Below are 18,237 nucleotides of genomic sequence, written 5' to 3'. Positions count from 1 at the left end.
CACTGGCTTCATTTTCCACTCAGTCAGAACCAGCAGGGAAAGTTCCTACCTACCTTCTGCATATTGATTTTCCACTTCATTCCCCAGTAAGAAATGTGTAAGGTCTTCCACCAACTTTTTATCGAATAATTGTTGTAGTTGATTCATGTTGCAGAAATCTTCATGCATGAAAAATGTAAAGATTTGCTGTTTAAAATCTGAATTTTCCCACATAATTTTCATGGAAAACTTACAGCAGCGATTAGATTAAGTGGGATTTTTCCCTTTTATCGCTTCTTCAACTTTAGAAAAGTGGAAGGAATGTAAACTAAGACTTCAGTTCAAAATGTTCAAACTCATCAGATGTACATTCTTAGCACTGTGGTAAAAGAAGCCGTTCAAAGGGCAAACCCAACAAAGGCAGATGCTATAAATCTGTTCTATTACTACCACTACTGAACTGAAGAGGAGCAGGGAAACAAAGAACCAGGGCTGGGGAGGCAGGAGGGGGATTAACATTTCAAAGCAAGCTGACTTAGAAATTAGTGGTTGTATCTAACTTGAAAGTGTAGAGGCCATACCTGCTTCCATCAGACTTCCTAATGAGAAGATGCTGTGGGTCTGTGATCCAGAAGTGACATGCAGGTTGTATTCTGGAAATAACATGTCATTATAGCTCCCTCCAATGAGGCCCGAAGGCCTTGCATTTTGCCACTGGAGGATCTGTTGTCTGTTTTCAGCTTTAGTTCTCTGCTTGGCTCTGAACTCCACCTGAGGGCGGATGCTTTGTAATACACTTGCTTACAACGGTGTACTTAGAAGCCACAAGGTGTCACTAAAACAGTACTAACTGGGAATTTGCAGTATCAAACTAGAGTTAAAGTCTTTTGAGGAAAGGAAGACAGCACCTTTAATTAAGAGCAGAACACGGTAAGAGCTGTAATGTGCCAAACATTGCCTTTTCTGTCCTACCAATTGGGTGAGCAACATCTGGAAGAAAATCACATGCTCTCTCTATTCTGCTTCTGGCTGTAACGTTTGGAATGGGACTTCAGTTCTCACCACTCCTCTTCCTTTTCCTCCCCGCTAGTGCTTCCTTCTCTCTTAGCTCATTTGTGGTCACTGTGTTTTGGCTCCCCTGGGGCTGGAGCTGGCAGAAAGCAGAGTGCTGCATTTTGTGCCTTCCTGAGCATGTGACTTGGCCCCTGGGGAAGGTCTGCTACCTGGCAAGAGGCTGCAGCTGCACTGCTGCCATAGTAGGAACCTTCTTGAAAAGCCTGGTTACACAACACAGATTTAAACCTAAAAGTTTAACAACATGCATGATATTTAAAAAGGGATCTCTGTTCCATGGCTTACTTTTATGTCAAGTTTTGAATTTTTTGCATTGCTTTCTGATTGTTTAGCAGCTTCCAGTGTGTGTTGTCCTATAGATGATTTTACAGCCTTTCTGAGAGCAGGCACGCAGCAGAAAAGAGCAGCCTTGGCTACTTCTAGACGCAAGAGTGCATCACACCAGATGTGTAAGGCAGAAGGGCAGGAGCGATGGCTCTGTTGGGTAAGCACTGAGAGCAGCTCTCCAAATGACATCTGCAAGCCTGAGGCAAAACCAGACTCTGGTGTCCTGTCTGATTGGTCCCAGGCAAGTCTCTGATCTAGAATGAGATGATGCATGTTAATGTTTCAGCAGCTGCGTGGCAATTATGCTAACACTCTGCTCAGGTACTTTCTGCCACTGTGTGGATAACTATAGGATAACTATACTTCAAAAATGCAGTGAGATTCTCTTTTGGGTGGATCCACTGCATCACTCCTGGTTTGCAATATCATGTGAACTCAACTGGATGGGGGACTTATTTGTTCAGTTGTCCCAGAGTAGTGATGTGGTGCATAAACAGACTCTTGACAGTAAAAAAACCCACTCACCCTTGGGGGAGGATCCAAGACACAAAGAAGTGACTGGCTAGACGTGAACATACTGTGATTTTTGCAGCCATCTCTGAAACATGCCATTCTGCGAGGGAACAAACTGCAATGTCATTGCAAAACTGCTGCTTTATTAATATAAAGACAGAGTACAAAATTCAGCTCTGTATCTTACAAAGAGCTTCAAGGTGCCTCAGCACTGGAAGAATCAGGTTTACTGGATGACGTACTGACTGCAGAGGGACCTGTGTTACCCGATTCCTTCAGTGTGAAGTTCAAGACACACTGCATTTTTATCCTACAAGCTCACCTGCCTGGGATTCCCCTCATTGCAGAGATGTAGATTTTGTATAGGAACAATGCTGTGAAAATGCTTAGTTGTGAAAGCCACAAAATCCCACCCATAATGAACCAACCTTTCTTCTTTCCCTTGGTGCATTGCATCAGAGATGGATTTGTTCTGGCTTTAGTCCCAGTGGTTTGATCCAGCCTTGCAGACTACGTGATCAACTTGTGATCTTTGCAATGTTTGCTGCCTTCCTTTCTGTTCTCAAAATCAGCAGTATGTGGCTTAGGAGAAATGCTTACAAGTGGGAAAGATAGTATACTTACACTGTGAAAGGAGAAAAATCTTTCACATGTTATCAAACAACAGAACTAAGTGCCACCATAACAGATACAAGAAAGGAAGTTTAAAGACAAGTACCAGAAGTGGAAGATAAACTTTGTTTTCAGGATTTACCCTCTAATTAATTTAAATGAATTAAGATTTTAAAAGCATTCTGTTTAGGAAAATAACTCATAAATACTTACAGCGCGTCACAAGGATACCACTGTCTGCTTAAAATGCACCCTTTCCCATATTCCTATCTAGCTCTGCCTCTCAATCAGCGTAAAGGGAAAATCCTGCTCAAAAAAGAGACTTGTTAGAGTTTTTTAAAGCATGTTTATGTGACTGCACATAAATGTCTGTGTAAAAAGGGAGTTATGACAGTTTATACCACAAAGGTTACAGTAAGAAAAAGCACGTCTTTATGACAATAATTCACAAATTCACAAGAATCACTTTAATATACAAAGCAATTACTACCATTCTGAAACATAAAGCAGCTAATATGTACATAGTGTTAATAAAATGCATAACCCAGTACAGCTTTTTTTTTCTTTTTTTTTTTTAAACACAGATAAAGCACAAAAAAAAAGTAAAAAAAAAATAAAATACAACAGGGATGTTTTTAGGTCTTTGGGGAAAGGTAAACAAGGATTTATTTCCCCCCAACAATGGATTTTCTTTCAGTCTTTTAACTTCCACAAGTACGTGGGAGTTGAGCTCAAATACCCTGTTCTGTGCTGACATGGTTTGGGTAAAGAACCAGAAATGCAGATGAGGTGAAGTTGCTCTTTCCAGCATACGTTACAAAGGGAGAACAATAACTCTTGCTCTGGAAGCTTCCCTGAAAACACTGTTCCAAAACAATTTTAAATTATAAATCCAGACAACCAGAAACTCATTTTTGAAGCGAACAACCGATCTGTGGACAAGCCTGTGGAGGGGCTGGCTGCCAACTAGCACCTCTTTTTGCCCTGTTCCCCATCACATCCATAGAAGTCCATATCAGCAGCACAGCAATAAGTCTCATACACACTCGCAGTTCAGAATTTTTAAACTTTACGTTTTAATATAAATAAATGTTATTACACACACACACACGCACAAAAAATAAAAATAAAAAATAAAAAAAAAATGGAGTGGCACCTGGATAAAACACAGCCTGTGGAAAGCATCCATTTACCCTCAGTTCTTAATGGTGGCCATTTCCAGACAACTGACCAGCTCAAGGCCTACCTTCCCCTTGCTCTCACTCAGTTATTCCCTAATTTAGAGAAAGAAATAGAGTTGAGGCTGAGACTCAGTGAACTGACTGCTCCCGAGCAATGAGTACAGCCAAGGCTCAGCTTACAGAGGAGCACTAACCATGGATCACTACGGCTGCTCCCCGGCCCTTTCCCTGTCAGCACACAGCTCCTGAGGACGGCTGGCTGTTCCTCCTCCTTGCTGGTGAAAGTGAGACCTAGACTCACCACTGTGGAGCACAAGCCAAGGACTGCACTTGTAGCACCACAACAAGTCAGTGTCCTCAATTTGTGTTACACAAAGTAGCCAGAGCAAGTCACTTTGCAGGACAGAGCTTAAATACATGTAAAAAGTACATTCCAAGACAAAACACTTAAAATGTAACCCCCCCTTACCACCTGGATCTGGTCCTTATCCCTAAAAGATGCACAGACTTAAGCCGTGTCCATCCACAACACTGAACCTGCCACAGCAGATAGGATTTCAGCATCCTATTTCTCGTCATCAGCCCAGCTCCTCACAAACTGAGCTTCACGATATGTTCAGGTTTCTGCAAAATCACTCTTCTACAGCAAACACAAAAACTCAGGGAAATGAGTTCCCAGGCACAGTACATGAGAACCATGAAAGTACTGTATGCTTTTAAAACCTGCTCACTGTGACAGATTTCAGGATTATAGCTAAATGTTCATAATTTCTGCAAAAATTAGTTGTGCTTTTTTTCTTCTAAAGCAAGCTGACACACTGTCAGCATACCTTTAATTCCCGGTGTCAAAGAATTATAAAGCGTTTTGATTTATTTTCTTGGAATGCAGCTTTTAAAATGCACAGCTAGATCTCAGATTAAGAGAAGGGGAACAAAGAAGCTGAGAAAGAGTTGGGCTTGCCTTCTGACTTATCTCCCTTTCTCGCCTGGGATCACTGAACCAGTTCTATACTGTCTAAAAATAATGCCACATTGTATGAGAAACTGGTAATCACAGCCTGAACCTCTGATTAATCAGCTGAGGCAAGTGTCAGGTCAGCTGTGGGAGCACAGGTGAGAGTAATTTAGCTGTGCTCCCGGAAGGGATAGAGATTGACTCCACCTCTCCTAGACCTCATTTAAGGGCTGACCACGACTAAGGCAGCATCTCTTTGTGACTGCTCTCCTGTGGAGATGGATAACCAGCCTCAGCATTTTCCAGCCAGACTGAAGGTATCCATATTGGTGAGTTTTTCCTATAGATAACCTTTAGGATATCTATTACTATCCTTCTTGTGTTATTACCATCTTTTGTATTATTCCACCTTTCATGCATCCGTCCTGTACCTACTGCTCTGTGGCACCACACACTTAATTCTTTGCTATCTTCAGTACCACACGCTCACATCTCCTGCCAGTGTGAAACAGTGCCTGCTGGAAGCCAGGTGCTCATCAGCAAGTTACACTGGTGAAAGAGCCAGCTGCTGTGGGGAGAGGAGTGAATTGTGTGCAGGCAGTGGGGTTGCAGCAGTTGTGCCCGGGAGCTTCTTAAGCAAACCCAATTTTTCTTTTTTTTCTTTTTTTCTATGCTTTTTTATTATTATTATTATTTATTTTAAAAGTGCACATTTTAATTAAACATTTACAAAGGATATCGTGTAACAAAAATAAATACATGACCTTTTGGTTAGATCATTGGCAAATGTGACATCACTAACCACCTTCAGGGTAAAAAATGACAATAAAAACAGGGTCTTAGAAAACCAATGACATCCCCTATGAGTTGTCATGCATTTGCAACCACTGATAATGAACTTGCTGTGATGCAGAGACCAGTCTTTAGCCCACAAAAAGCATTGGCTTTCTGTCTAACATAATAAAAAGGCAGAGGCCAGTTTTTGCTCAGATGATGACTTGCAGCTGGAAGCCCAGGTTTAAAAACCAAAACAAGACTGTAGTACAATTGTGATCAGAAACTATCAGGGCTGTTTTCCTTATTTAATCTAACTTTTTTTTTTCCTGAGCCTCTTAACGATTCCAAGTGCCCCATGGGTTTTCTGATCAATGTAAAGTACCAGGGAAGATAGTGGTCTGCAACATAAACACAACCTACAGGAGAGCCAGAACCTACAGGAGTCTGTACAGTCCTGACAGTGTGACAGGCTACAATTGTGCTTTCAGATACAAGCAATGGTGCCAGCAACTACCTGATCTGGTGAAATTGCTGCTTACATACAAATGCACTGCTGCTACTCTAGGACGAAAACAGAAGTCTTACCAGTGGTTCCTTTAAAAAGCAACACCTCAACAACCATTCCAATTGTTTTGCCTTTGATATATAGCTGCCAAAGAGAAAAAGCACAAAAGTGAGTTATTCTGGGGGGCGGTGGCTGTTGTAAAACAACTGTTTACATCATTTCAAAAATCTCTGTCAAAAAAAAAAAAAAAGATAAAAACAAACCAACTCACAAAAGCCATGAAAAATGAAATACAATTCTCAAAAATGGATAACTGAGAAACAGCACAAAACAAATCAGTAATAAGCGCTAGAATAATGCAGCCCAGCGGCACTGGGCAGGGGGAGGCTTTCGCACACATCCACACACCCACACACACACCCAGACACACACAGAAGTAAAAATTTTTTCTGACCTCCATATACTATAATACTCAGCATTCCTGACTTAAAAGCTCTCAGAGCTGTAGATTATATACTGTGTGTATATATATATATATGTACATATATTATACATATGTATTTTCCAAGAATATCTAAATTAAAAGAGCACCTCTGACAATATCTTAACTGCCTGACTGGTGCTGTAGTTTTGCAAAATAATGACATTACAAAAATTATATTTCAAATCAATTCTTGTTTATTATGAACATAATGGATCTAGCCCTTTCTAACCCTCTCCTCAGGTAAAACAGGCTATCGGTTCAAGAAAACTCACAACTGTGAGATATAAAACTAACCTTCCCCCTGCCGGTACTACTGCTGTCCTGTTTCCAAATGGCCTTAGTTTAGAGAAGCTGATTACCCCAACCTCGCTGCTTGGTAAGTAACACATCAGCAAATGCCTGAATCGTATTATTTTCTCTTTTGGGTCACTATTAATAGTAAAGCATGTACAGGTAACCCTAGTCAGACCTGTACTCTGCCTAATGCATTTTTCATTATTATCATTAAAATTTCTGTTTAAGAAATTCAAGTCCTTAAATCCTCAGTGCAGCATAAATGAAGATTCTTGGAGATGCCTATGTACTTTAAAATAACATTCTTTTTCTCAGTGAAATGTTGCTTCTGCCATCTTCAGTAATGACACGATAGACTACTCACAGACCACACACAGACAGATGGGCAATGCAGTTCTCCTCTCACTGCCACACAGATTTGGTTCAGCCATGTAACAGAAGCAGCAGATCCAGGTCCAACTGTGGGCTCCTGGTCCATGCAGCTGCCAGGCTCTGAGCTGAGACTGCCCACAGCCACAGCTAGGAGCATCCCCCAGCTCCCAGATAGTCTCACAGAGGTTCAGTACAGAACCTCGAGCTTTTGCATGCAGGTGGTTCTGCAAAACAAACAGCCTTAACACAGGCACTCATGGCCTTTTACACAGTTCTCAAAGCTGGAGGAACCATTCTGTGTAGCTCAATTAAGCCATCATAAGCTTACATATTTGATGAGAACTACTCCTGCCTCGCCAACGTTTCTATTGTTAGTTCTGAAGAACTGTAAACTGCCACAAATGATGTGTTTTCTGTCTTTAAGAATCAGACAATTTTTAGGTAAGCGAGGCTGAGAATTTAGGGTCTTTAAATGTGTATTGCTAAAGTAATAAATTCATCTTCCATTAAATAAAAACATGAAAATCAGTTTTCTATGGCAGACAAAAATAGACCATTTATAAACCCCCTCAAAACTTAATTTGAAAATGAATTCTTTCAAAATCTGATACACATGATCACTTATTTGAAATACAAATAATCTGAAATTATTGATAACTCTAGATTTAACAATAATGCTACAAGTTTAACCCTGCTCCTTTAAAAGTCTCTTGGAAACTGAATGCCCTCTCAAATGAGAAAAGTACAACTTTTAATACTGCTTAGTTGTTTGAGACTCAACTGCCAAGAGTCTTGCAAATGTTCTTTCAGTGTCACGCTGATTATATATCCTTTCAGAAATTCAACTTTGAAATTTATCTTAAAAACAGATAGAGTGAATGGGAAAAAAATATAAGCTAACACTTTGCTAGGCAAGGCATTAGTATGGACTGGAATCTTATCCATACGTCTCTAAATGTAGAAGTTGGACCAGAGGCCCACAGTAAACTTACTCCATCAAATGACTCAAGTTAATATATGAAGATCCTGGCTCCAGGGGGCCAGGAAAGAAACAGAGAGCGATTCTTTTTGACACATAATGAAGTCCTAATGCTGATTACAGTATTGTTTTTAACAAGATCTATTTTTTTAACAGTGTAAATCCAGAAACGTGTTTCCTCAGTACACACAAGAAGTTTGATCTTGCAAAAGTCTGAGGCAGGTAAGTAGTTCTACTTACACAAACAACTTGATAAATCCGACCTTCCGCATGAAGAATTCCTCTCAATAAATTAAGAATCAATTTAGCCCAGGCAAGTTCAAATAATTAATATTGTCCCCTGAGAAGCAGAAGCCAGTTGGAATATTAGTGTCTGAGGTCCTCTTCAATATTTGAGGTTGTCCTGGCAGTTACCACACTGCAGTTTAATTTACGCATGGAAAGTATCTCCCAAATTTGAAAAATAATTAGTAAACCAGAACAATGCTTCTATCAAATTCAATAAGTTCCATTACATACGATAGTGGTAGGGAAACAGAAATAACATGATTGCTTAAGAGGACATGAGACAAACTATACTGTCATCAGGGAGTATGTACGTGGAGTTGGCCATGCTTCAACTGCTTAGTTGTTCTGCATATAAACAGGCAGTGCGTTCATGTGTTAGCCTTATTATGTGACTGTTTACTAAACATCACACTTGTACCTTTTTTTATTCTGATTCCTTTCCCATTCAAATATTGTTTGCCAACCAGTAACGTATGAGGTCAATGTTTTCTTTTTGCTCTTTCAGAACGCTGAACACATTTGCACACATACGCTTCAAGAAGCAACAACCGAACAGTGAAGCTTATTTCAATCCATTTGTGTCTGCGGTATGGAGTTTTCACTAGCTCAGGAGGGACTGGTGATGTAGATTATGTATAAGAACCCCTCCTGGGATAGTTTAAAAAGGTATTTTAGCTCCACACGCAGAATGTGACTGTGAAGTGCCTTTCATTTGGCATGCCACCTAGACACATTTTTTATATCTTAAAATAAGCATGAGAAACCACTTTGGCAACCACTGCTTCTTCATTGCAGCATGCATGCTTCACGTATGTGGCCCAAAGCTCTCTGGGTCAAGAGGCTGGGGTAGTTCTGTCTCTAAGGCAATGGAAAGAGCTCAGCACAAATTCTTGACATCATTACGAAAGGATCCCCCTCGCAGTAACTTCCCAAGTGACCATCTTAACTCCTTGAAGAGGATGGGAGATGAGAAAGAAGCCTGTTCTTCACGCTGAGATTATTTGACGATGAAAATAATCTTGTAGGGGGAAGAGTGGAGGCAAGTATTTGAACATTCACAGTTTGATGCAAAGCACAGACGAAGTATAATCTGTAGTTGCTTCAGGCAGTTTTGCGCATAGAAAAAAAGAAATGTTTAGAAAATAAAAAGTTTACTTTGTCTTTCTGGGTATAGCCAGAACCAGTCTCTCATCCCACCTGGACAAGTGAAAATGGGAATCCAAAATTAATCTGATTTGTGGCAGTAAAGGTCTTTAAGTGCTTTCAACTCCTCAATCAGTGTCTTGTTTTGGTTTTCAAGCACAGCCACTCGATTTTCTAGACATTTCACATACTCCTTTTTCTTCCTGCGACATTCACGTGCTGCCTCTCTGCAAAGCAAAAGAGGACATTCAAATCCAGAACTATTACTAGCAGACTCTGGCTACTTAATTGTTTGGATCAAACCCTTATGTGGTACTGTCATTTTTAGAACATGCAGGTACTCTAAGGAACACTTACAAAGTGAGCGCAAGGCTAACTGCTGCAGGTGGACGTGATTGCAGAAGGTTCTCCTGCAACATGGCTTGTCAATGCAGTATGCTTCAGAAACATGTAACATGCATGCCTGTCTGATCTGAATTGCTAAGTGCAATGCAGAACAGCTTCAAAAGGTGAGTGCGTGTCCTTTCATTGCAAATACTGCATAAAATGGTGATAATGCCAGTGTTTTGGGAAATGAGAAGATAAATTTGAAGCCAGTCCTTCCTCTCCCTGGGTAAGTAATAACTGTAGTACAAAGTAAAAAAGAGCATCTGTTCTAGGATCTACTTGGTAAGTCAACATGAAAAGCAACTGTTGATATTCTGCTTTGTAAATGAGAAACAAAGAAGAAAATATAACTTGTAAGCCCTGAAAAGGCTCAAGTATCCTCTTTCCTACAAATACAGCCTTATACGCTTCCAGCACTTCAGTGGGCCATAAACAACGTGAGGAATTTTGTGTCATTTTGGGCTGCTACTTGTGTCACCAAATATTAACTACAACTGGATTAAGAAAGAGTTGTGCTTCTCAGAGGAGAGCTACTAAGCTGCCTTCTAGGGTGACAACTTACTTAAGGTGAGACCCTTACTTAACGTTTCACAATCAGTACATGGCATTAGCAGGTGTGTTTCTTTGCTTTGCACCTTTAATGACTTAAGAAAGATCAGGATTCTCAGTGCTTAACACTATTTCTATGCGGAGTTGTTTGGAAAAAAGTGATCTAAATGTACATGCCTGTTCTTCATTAGACGCACTTCTCTCTTCCGTGCGGCCTCTTCTGCTGGCTGGGTTGGAAGTGCTGGAGATGATGCCATGACTACTCCAGGTGCAATGGTGCTGGTAGGGGCGGTGCGAATCTGGTACGTCTGCACATCTCCTGAGGCAGCTGCAAGATGAAAAACATAGGGGTCATATTGTCAGTTTGGCAAAAGCACTGTTAAACGTGATGTGAAAAGCACAGTTATCTATCTAACCATGCATTCTGGGTTACCGTGCGAGATAGACAACCATCATCTGCATCACTATGCTGTTACTGTCTTAGCTTAAGAACAGAGAATGTTTTAGGCATTTTGCTAAAGAAGTCTTTGCTTGTGCTTGATGCCTACCATATTGCTGTGCTTCTTTTTATCCTGGTAAACTTCCTCTTATTTCTCTGGTTTTTTGGCAGTCTTAGTGGTTGTAAGAAAATGAAAGACAGCAAACAGTATTTCTAGCTCTGCTCCAAATTTCTATCTGCAAAAGGAGGAACTACATATCTATGTATCTGGGGCAGAAAAAAAAGAGTATAGAAACATAGCATTTTCTTATGGAAAGAACATATTAAACAACCTTCTTTCCTAACTTTGCTTTAAATTTACTGTTGTTGCAGATTAGGGTTAATCATCTGGCTGAATTCTGAAGTGGAGTGCAGCACCAGTTTTTGTGGAATGTGTAACAAAAATCATGTTAAAACAAGTAATACTGTTTTAAGAAGTAAATATCTATAAATGTATTGACCTGAAGAGAAAGGCTCCAAGAAAATGTGACAGCTTTGCCCAGAATTTCCTTGAATTATTTTGGAGACTGATCTGTGTTAAAGCTGCTAATTCTGTCTCCTGTCACATTTGAGGATTTTAGGTTGGCAAGCTGGATCCATGTGGAGAAAATGGTATACAGAATGACTGTCTGTGAATGATCATCTCACCTTGTACGACAACTTGGTTGCTGGGTACAAGTATCTGTTGCCCATCTGTGGTCTGTGCATATTGTAAAATGGTAGTGCCAGGTTGTGTTGCAGCTGCATTGGTCATAGTCAACGTCTGGAGACCTTGTACTCCATCTGTGCCATTGTTAGACAACTGAATTGCTCCTCCTTGTGTAATAGCAACTGCAGTCAAAGAAAAGGGATACAGTATTTAAGACATTAATTTACTCATTAACATAAAGTAATTCACCTAAACAGAGAAGACTACTAGTCCAAGTAAAATCTGTTGAACCTTATAAGCCCTCAAATCAGATACAGGGCTTTAAAGTAGGTTTAAAGTAACCATACTTTGACAGTAATGTTTTAATTTTTCCTGAAACTCATATCTTGGGGACACACAAAACCCACAACCCAAATTAGTTTCTCTGATAAAACAATATCACACAGAGGAGCTACAATCCTCCCCTGGGAAATACTTTGTATTAGTTAGTATTCCTCTTGGTTGGTTTCCTTGCCTTTTTCTTCTCATCTGAAATTCCTCGCCTCTTCCATGCTTTACTCCCTTCAGTCTCCTCTGCTGCTACTGCTATCCATCTTGTGTTTCACTTTCTTCTTGCTTTGGCACTTTTCTCTTCTGATTGTATCTCCCCTTCTCTATTACTTCCTCAGCACCTTCCTAGCAGTGTTTTCACTCACACAGGTCCAGTTTCACACATTTTTCTTTCCTTCATGCAGTCTTTGTTGCTTTTTTTTTTTTTCTTTCTCCTTTCTCTCCCTCTATCCTGTGCACTGAGGTGTACTGAGACATCACTTCTCCTTTCTACTTCCACAGAATTTCGCTGTATTCTTATATACAGACATATCAAAGTCTGAGGTGTCCGCATGACCAGTTTATTTTACAGTTATGGTAGGAAAGCAGAATTAACATAATTTCAGTATTTAGGTAGGGTACTGTCAAAGTGGCTAAGGAGTAAACAGAGAAACAACATTTTAAAGAGATTTTCAGAGAAAGACATGAACTGAGAGTTCTTTCTTCCTCTTGAACACTTAATACTGAGTATATTTGTATGAGGCAGCATGTGAATTCTAGCTTTACTGAAACACTAAAAACACAGAAACTATTTTACTATGTATTTTAAATAAGCTTGCCAAAGCCCTTATATTCCAGGATTTTCTAAGAAGTGCAATGGCAGACTAGCTCTTCTATAAACCAGGAAATGATTTAGCCTGGATTAATAGTCTGCCAGCAAAAAAGGAAACTACTGAATTACCTCATCTGATTCCTGAAGTTAGAAAGTTTCTAACAGCATTATGTTTAACTTATATTTTGCCTCTGGAAGCAGCAGCTGCACAAGCTGGCAAACAATCCCAGAATGTTAATTGAACATTTCAAATATTAATAAGAGGAATGTGTTTAAAAGACATGGTTGTCAAACAGTCAAATAAAATAATCTTAGTTTTACCTCCTGCTTTACCCTAGCCCACGCAGTTATACAAATAATAGTTCTTCATCTTCTCATCCCCACTTACTAGCACCACTGAGAAATTCAGACTACATACTGTACTGCCCACTGCTGGTTTGGTAAATGGGAGTTGGCACCGTAACAGTGGCAATGGCAGGTGCTGCTGTTTCCTCTTCAGACTTTTCCTCTTCGATCCTTGGCACTCCTGGGGCGTCTGAGGACAAGTCATTCAAAATTTTTCTGGCAAAGACAGTGTGTTGTAGAGATTTTAATAAAAAATGAGAAAACATCTTTTTGATGCATAATTATTGGGAAAACTGGGAAGTACAGTGAGACAGCAGTGCTAGCATTTCAACAATACTAGAAAACGACAGTTGTTTTTATGCAGATTACAGATTATACAGAAACTACCTTTTTGCAAAGTTTCAGTGTATTTTATGTGTTTACTATTCATTAAAGGTATCTCCAAGATACCTAGCACAACAACACTTAACTGTTGCACAGATTTGCAGTCTGCTTATTCTCAGCTTGTTTCTGTTTTAAATGAGTGTACCAGCTGAGTTTTCTTCCTCTTCCTATCTGTTTATCTCTTTATGTTCTACTCCATAGACACTGCAGAAGAGAGATTTCAGCAAATCTGAAAAGAACTTTAGAACTACAGAATCCCAGCATTTGGCATCCAGTGTGAAGAACACATCCACCAAGCAAAATGCTTCTGCTTGTAAGCTGCTTACCTGTAGGAGGGTCGTCTGGAAAGGATTTCTCTCCGTTTCTGTGAGTCTGTGACACTGTCCACTGATTCCTGTGAGTCTTCACTTTCTGCTATAGTTGAGATCTGAAAATAAGAACAGTAATCAAATTTAACAGGACACTTCCAATGTCTTTATTTTAAGGAACTGCTGACATGATGCACGTATTATACACTACTACTACCTATGCAATTAAAAGAAAGGGCAGGCTGTTTAAAAGTAACAGATACAGTGAAGAATGACCAGAACCAGATATCTACTCTTGAGACTGTCCCTTAGAATTTCAATACTACAGTAAGAGAATACAAAAATTAGTCCCAAGCAGTTTTTGTTTTTCATGATTTCTTCCTTGTTTCCATCCATTTTGAGGGAACAAACGAGGAAGCCAGTCAGACTTAGGGAGAGAAAAACTAGAAGTAAATTAAGAAAGGATGCAGAAAGGTTAGAAAGAGCAAAATAATGAAACTGAGAAACAACTCTTTGTAAATCACTGTATGGATTTATTACACAAAGACTGCTTTTTCTTTTGGGAAATCATCAGGAAAACGTCATGCCTGAAGATGCTAAAAAATAGTGCAGTGCTGCAATTCTGAAAATGGGAGCTAAAAAATAAAGCTTTAAAAGATTTATAAGGGAAAGTTAAATGTTCCTAACAACTGTAGTTCCATAGCTTTACATTCAAAGTGTGCCAAAAATATTAAAAACTTCCCAAATACGTAAACTCCTGAGGCTGTTTACCAAATATCTTTACTCATGTTACAAATACACAAAGCTCATTATGGTGAGCAGCAAAATGCTTATGTGAGAAACACAGCTCTCTGCTTTTTTTTTTTTTTTTTTTTTTTTTTTTTTTTTTAAAGCACTGTAGGGGAGATACTTAAAGGATCCAAAAGCTTGCTGGTGCCTAAATCTCACTTATCAGATAGAGGGCCAGGACAGGTCCAAGGCTTACAGTGAAATACCGTGCTTTGTGTACCACAGCATTCCATACACATTTGCGCTTTGCACTGAGCCAGGTGAATCCCATCATGATTTCACTGTCAGTCTCTTATCTTCCACCTCTGGGCTAGTAACATTTGCACTTAGCTGAGAACTGCTTGCTTCCAATAGATTAAAACTCTAAACTTTTGACTCCATCAGCTGAAGAGGGCAGAGACTGCCAGGAACTCATAATTAAAGCTGACAAGGAGTAGATAAAGACTATTACCAGAATGGCCTAGTTTTAATATATGCATGTGTTATTATTTTTAAAAGAATACCCAGCTAGGTATTAGTCTAATGCTGTATAGCTGCCCTAAGTAATTCATGTGCTCAGTAACACTGGACTTGAAATCGCTCTAAAGAAAAACAAAATAAATGGTTATGGGTTTTAAGGTTTCAGATTACTGTTCTCCTAAGTCTCTAAGCTCTCCATTCGCATTGCATTATCTTTCTTGTTTTACAGAAGAAAAACAACATTCAGTTGGTAAATTTAAATATTATTTTTATGAGGAGACTGATAAGTATATTTAAGGGCCACAAACATACAGATGTGTTTTGTAAACCAATATGAATGTTTCTTGAAGGTGCAGAGACTCATCCCAGAATATGAGGCTCACTAATAATTAACAGATTACGTTATGCTTTTATTGTGCAAAAATAAAGTAGAGGGAAAAAATTAAGAAATACTGAAAGATAAAACCTGTTAAACTCCCCAACCAAGTTCTAGAGGGAAATGAAACTCAGTGATGAATTAAAGTCAGAAGTGGCTAAACCAGAAGAAAAAAAAAGTCACAGAGTAGCAAATACTGTACAGATTTTCCTTCTAAGTTCATTTAAGCAAAAACATAATCAAGGACATGAGCCAACTAGAAACCAACAAACTGGCAGGACCGTTCAGAAGTTGCAATTCACGTATTAGGAAGTTCTTCAGCAAGTACCTGAACTGTCTGGACCTGTGGAGACTGAATAACTGATGGCTGGGCAGCCTGAATTACGCCGTGCACTTGAACTGTCTGCCCATTGGGCAGCTGAACTAAGGTCACCGTGGGTGCAGAAGACGTTGCGTGAGCTGCTGGCATAGATACCTGCAATGTAGAGACAGTGAACAAAAGTTAGGTTATTGCACAATCTTATTTCACTATCAGGAACACTTTCTGGCCAACAAATTATGTCCAATCTAGACTCCAGCTAGATGACCCAAATGTTTCAGAGTAATACAAAAAACCCTGAATTGTCTATACCCAACATCTGACCTACTTTCCAAATTAATCTAACGCAGAGTTTCTGCAGGCTGAAAATATCACCTCTAAAACCATTGACAAGACTGAGGAAAAACACAACTGCCTCTATTTTGAGTAACCTAATAAAAACATATTAACCTTCTGTTACTTCAGTTACATACTGCTAGGTTTTGGGTGTACTCCTACTAACACTGCTGAGTCAAAGGCAGAAACATATGGGAGGGAGTGAAACTATTTATGTTCTCACTCAGGAAAATGCACAGTTATTTGCCAGGTGTAAGATGTTAGAATTTGTAGAGTCATATCTTTCAGACTTATTAGAGACTAAACCATATTGAATAGCTGGCAAAGTCCATTTAAATAAAGAAAATCATTTAAATAAAGAAAAAAACAGGGGGTTGCTGAGGACCAAAAGATATGCAGGCAGTCATTTTGATCCAGCCTAGCCAGTCAACACAAACTCTGCTCTTAGAGCTATTTTGCGTAGATGAGGAAAAATGGCCCAACACTTTAAGGTCTCAGCTCCTACACACCCCCTCATTTCTAAAGCACAGAGCTATAGGCAGTAGTTATGCCCACAGTGATGTGCCAGCTGTGCAGCACGGAGTATGGCACTGTGCGTGCAGCCACATGGCCCTGCACAAGATGCAGCCCCAGGGACAGTGCTCCCCAAGCAGAGCTGCTCATGCCATGTGGAGAAGTCTTGCTTCTTTGCTGTGACATAGACCACAATGGGCAAGCAGAGGGCTGTGCACTGGGGCTGTTCTATGGCTGGGCAGGCACCCCAGAACCCAGTTGTGCTCATCCCTCATCCGGTGACACAGTGCATGCAGTCACACCTGGGCTCCTGGCAGGCAGAGTGGTGCCAGGGCCCCAGAGATGCTCCTTACTTGCCATCACAGCCCTTGGGAGGAACTTGCAGGCCATGCCAGTGAGGGGTCACTCACTAGCCAGGCTGTGCCTGGATACCTACATTTGGACAAATGGAGTTTTACAGTGTGTAATGGCCTTTTCAAGAAATTCAGTCCATTTAGCTGCAGTGGGAGAAGGGGTTCTACTGCCGTCCTGCCTAATCCCGGAGAACTGCTGCATGCAGACTGCAAATCCTCTGCTGTCCTTGTGGACATGTGGTTCTCAACATGCTACAACAGCTCATCTCTCAATCTCCATAAACATCCGTCATTTACAAAGAAATCTTGCTCAACAACAGAATTAAGGGGAATTTCATGTAGATCTCTCCTCCACAGCTGTCCTTCCTTAATCCACGGTCTGTGCTTGCCGTTACCTTCCTTTCCTTTTTTATGAAAATGGCTGCAGCATTACATGGCTGTACTTAGCTCACAGGAGAGAAATTGGGGCTGGGATTAGCGTGAACACGCTTCCCTCTGGCAAATCATATTCCTTCACCAAGTGACCTTTTATAATACTGCACATCTGACTGAACAGTGCTGGGCAGTGACAGCAACACCGATCAACTGGAGGCTACGCTGCAGCTGCACGAAGCCAACAGCAGAATGCAACTTCCGCAGATGTCTCTGACTCATACCTTGTGGAACTGGAATGAGTTTCCTTTTGAGTCCAGAAACTACCCTGAGCTAGCTAAAAACACAGAACTTAGACCAAGTTCATAAGCAGGTGACCTTACGAGAAGCAACGAAAGATTAAATTAACATAATTACTTATTTAGACTTGCCTGAGCCTCTGAGGGCGCTCCCTAATGCCAAGCACTGCTGCATCACACATTAAAAATATCATATTAACGAAACACTGCCAATCAGAATCATACAAGGAATTGTGTTTGGACTGTTCAGTCCCCTCCATGAGGAATATAAAGTTTGGGAAATAGCCAAAGTGCAAATAATACAGTGAATGACAATAGGGGAACTGGGGAAACTATTACATATTGGCTTGTGCTTCACAGGGCTTTTAATAATAACTGCATAGCCTTTTCTTGCTAAAAAAAAATAATAAAATAATCTCATTCATGCGCCGGGGTAGTTCTGCTCAAGTGAAGTATATTCAGTTCACTCCATACTGCAGGTTTAACTACCTGGAAGTGAGTATGTCAGCATGTAAATGTAGAACATGCTTGCTTCTCCATGTGAAATCTTAACGCGTACTAAGTGGGAAGCAGCTTACTGGTTTTGCAAGAGAAATAAATGACTTTCACTTAGTTGACACTGAAGTGTTATTCACACCACCTACACTCTGTGCCTAAGTTAGACAGTGAGAAAACTGCCCAAAGAGGCAAGCTGGTG

The 18,237-nt window shown here is 40.2% G+C and overlaps 1 protein-coding gene across 3 annotated transcripts in view; it reads right to left on the bottom strand.

Annotated features, from left to right (window-relative positions):
* Nucleotides 1–6,578: 6,578 nt before the first annotated feature.
* CREB1 (cAMP responsive element binding protein 1) overlaps nucleotides 6,579–18,237 on the bottom strand; it is a 29,490-nt gene continuing 17,831 nt past the window's right edge. For all 3 annotated transcript variants that reach the window (XM_085553389.1, XM_085553388.1, XM_085553390.1), the window contains 6 exons: nucleotides 15,677–15,823; nucleotides 13,743–13,843; nucleotides 13,106–13,248; nucleotides 11,546–11,728; nucleotides 10,593–10,747; nucleotides 6,579–9,706 (listed from right to left, as the gene is read on the bottom strand). In XM_085553389.1, the coding sequence (XP_085409515.1) occupies nucleotides 9,566–9,706; nucleotides 10,593–10,747; nucleotides 11,546–11,728; nucleotides 13,106–13,248; nucleotides 13,743–13,843; nucleotides 15,677–15,823 (870 nt within the window). In that variant the 3' untranslated portion in view covers nucleotides 6,579–9,565. The remainder of the gene's footprint in view (nucleotides 9,707–10,592; nucleotides 10,748–11,545; nucleotides 11,729–13,105; nucleotides 13,249–13,742; nucleotides 13,844–15,676; nucleotides 15,824–18,237) is intronic.

This window comes from Coturnix japonica, chromosome 7 (genome assembly GCF_054131305.1).
Source record: "Coturnix japonica strain WE chromosome 7, WE-NBRP24, whole genome shotgun sequence".
In the NCBI taxonomy this organism is placed as follows: domain Eukaryota; kingdom Metazoa; phylum Chordata; class Aves; order Galliformes; family Phasianidae; genus Coturnix; species Coturnix japonica.
The sequence above is the reverse complement of the archived record's forward strand: the minus strand, read 5'-3'. Positions and strand labels throughout refer to the sequence as shown.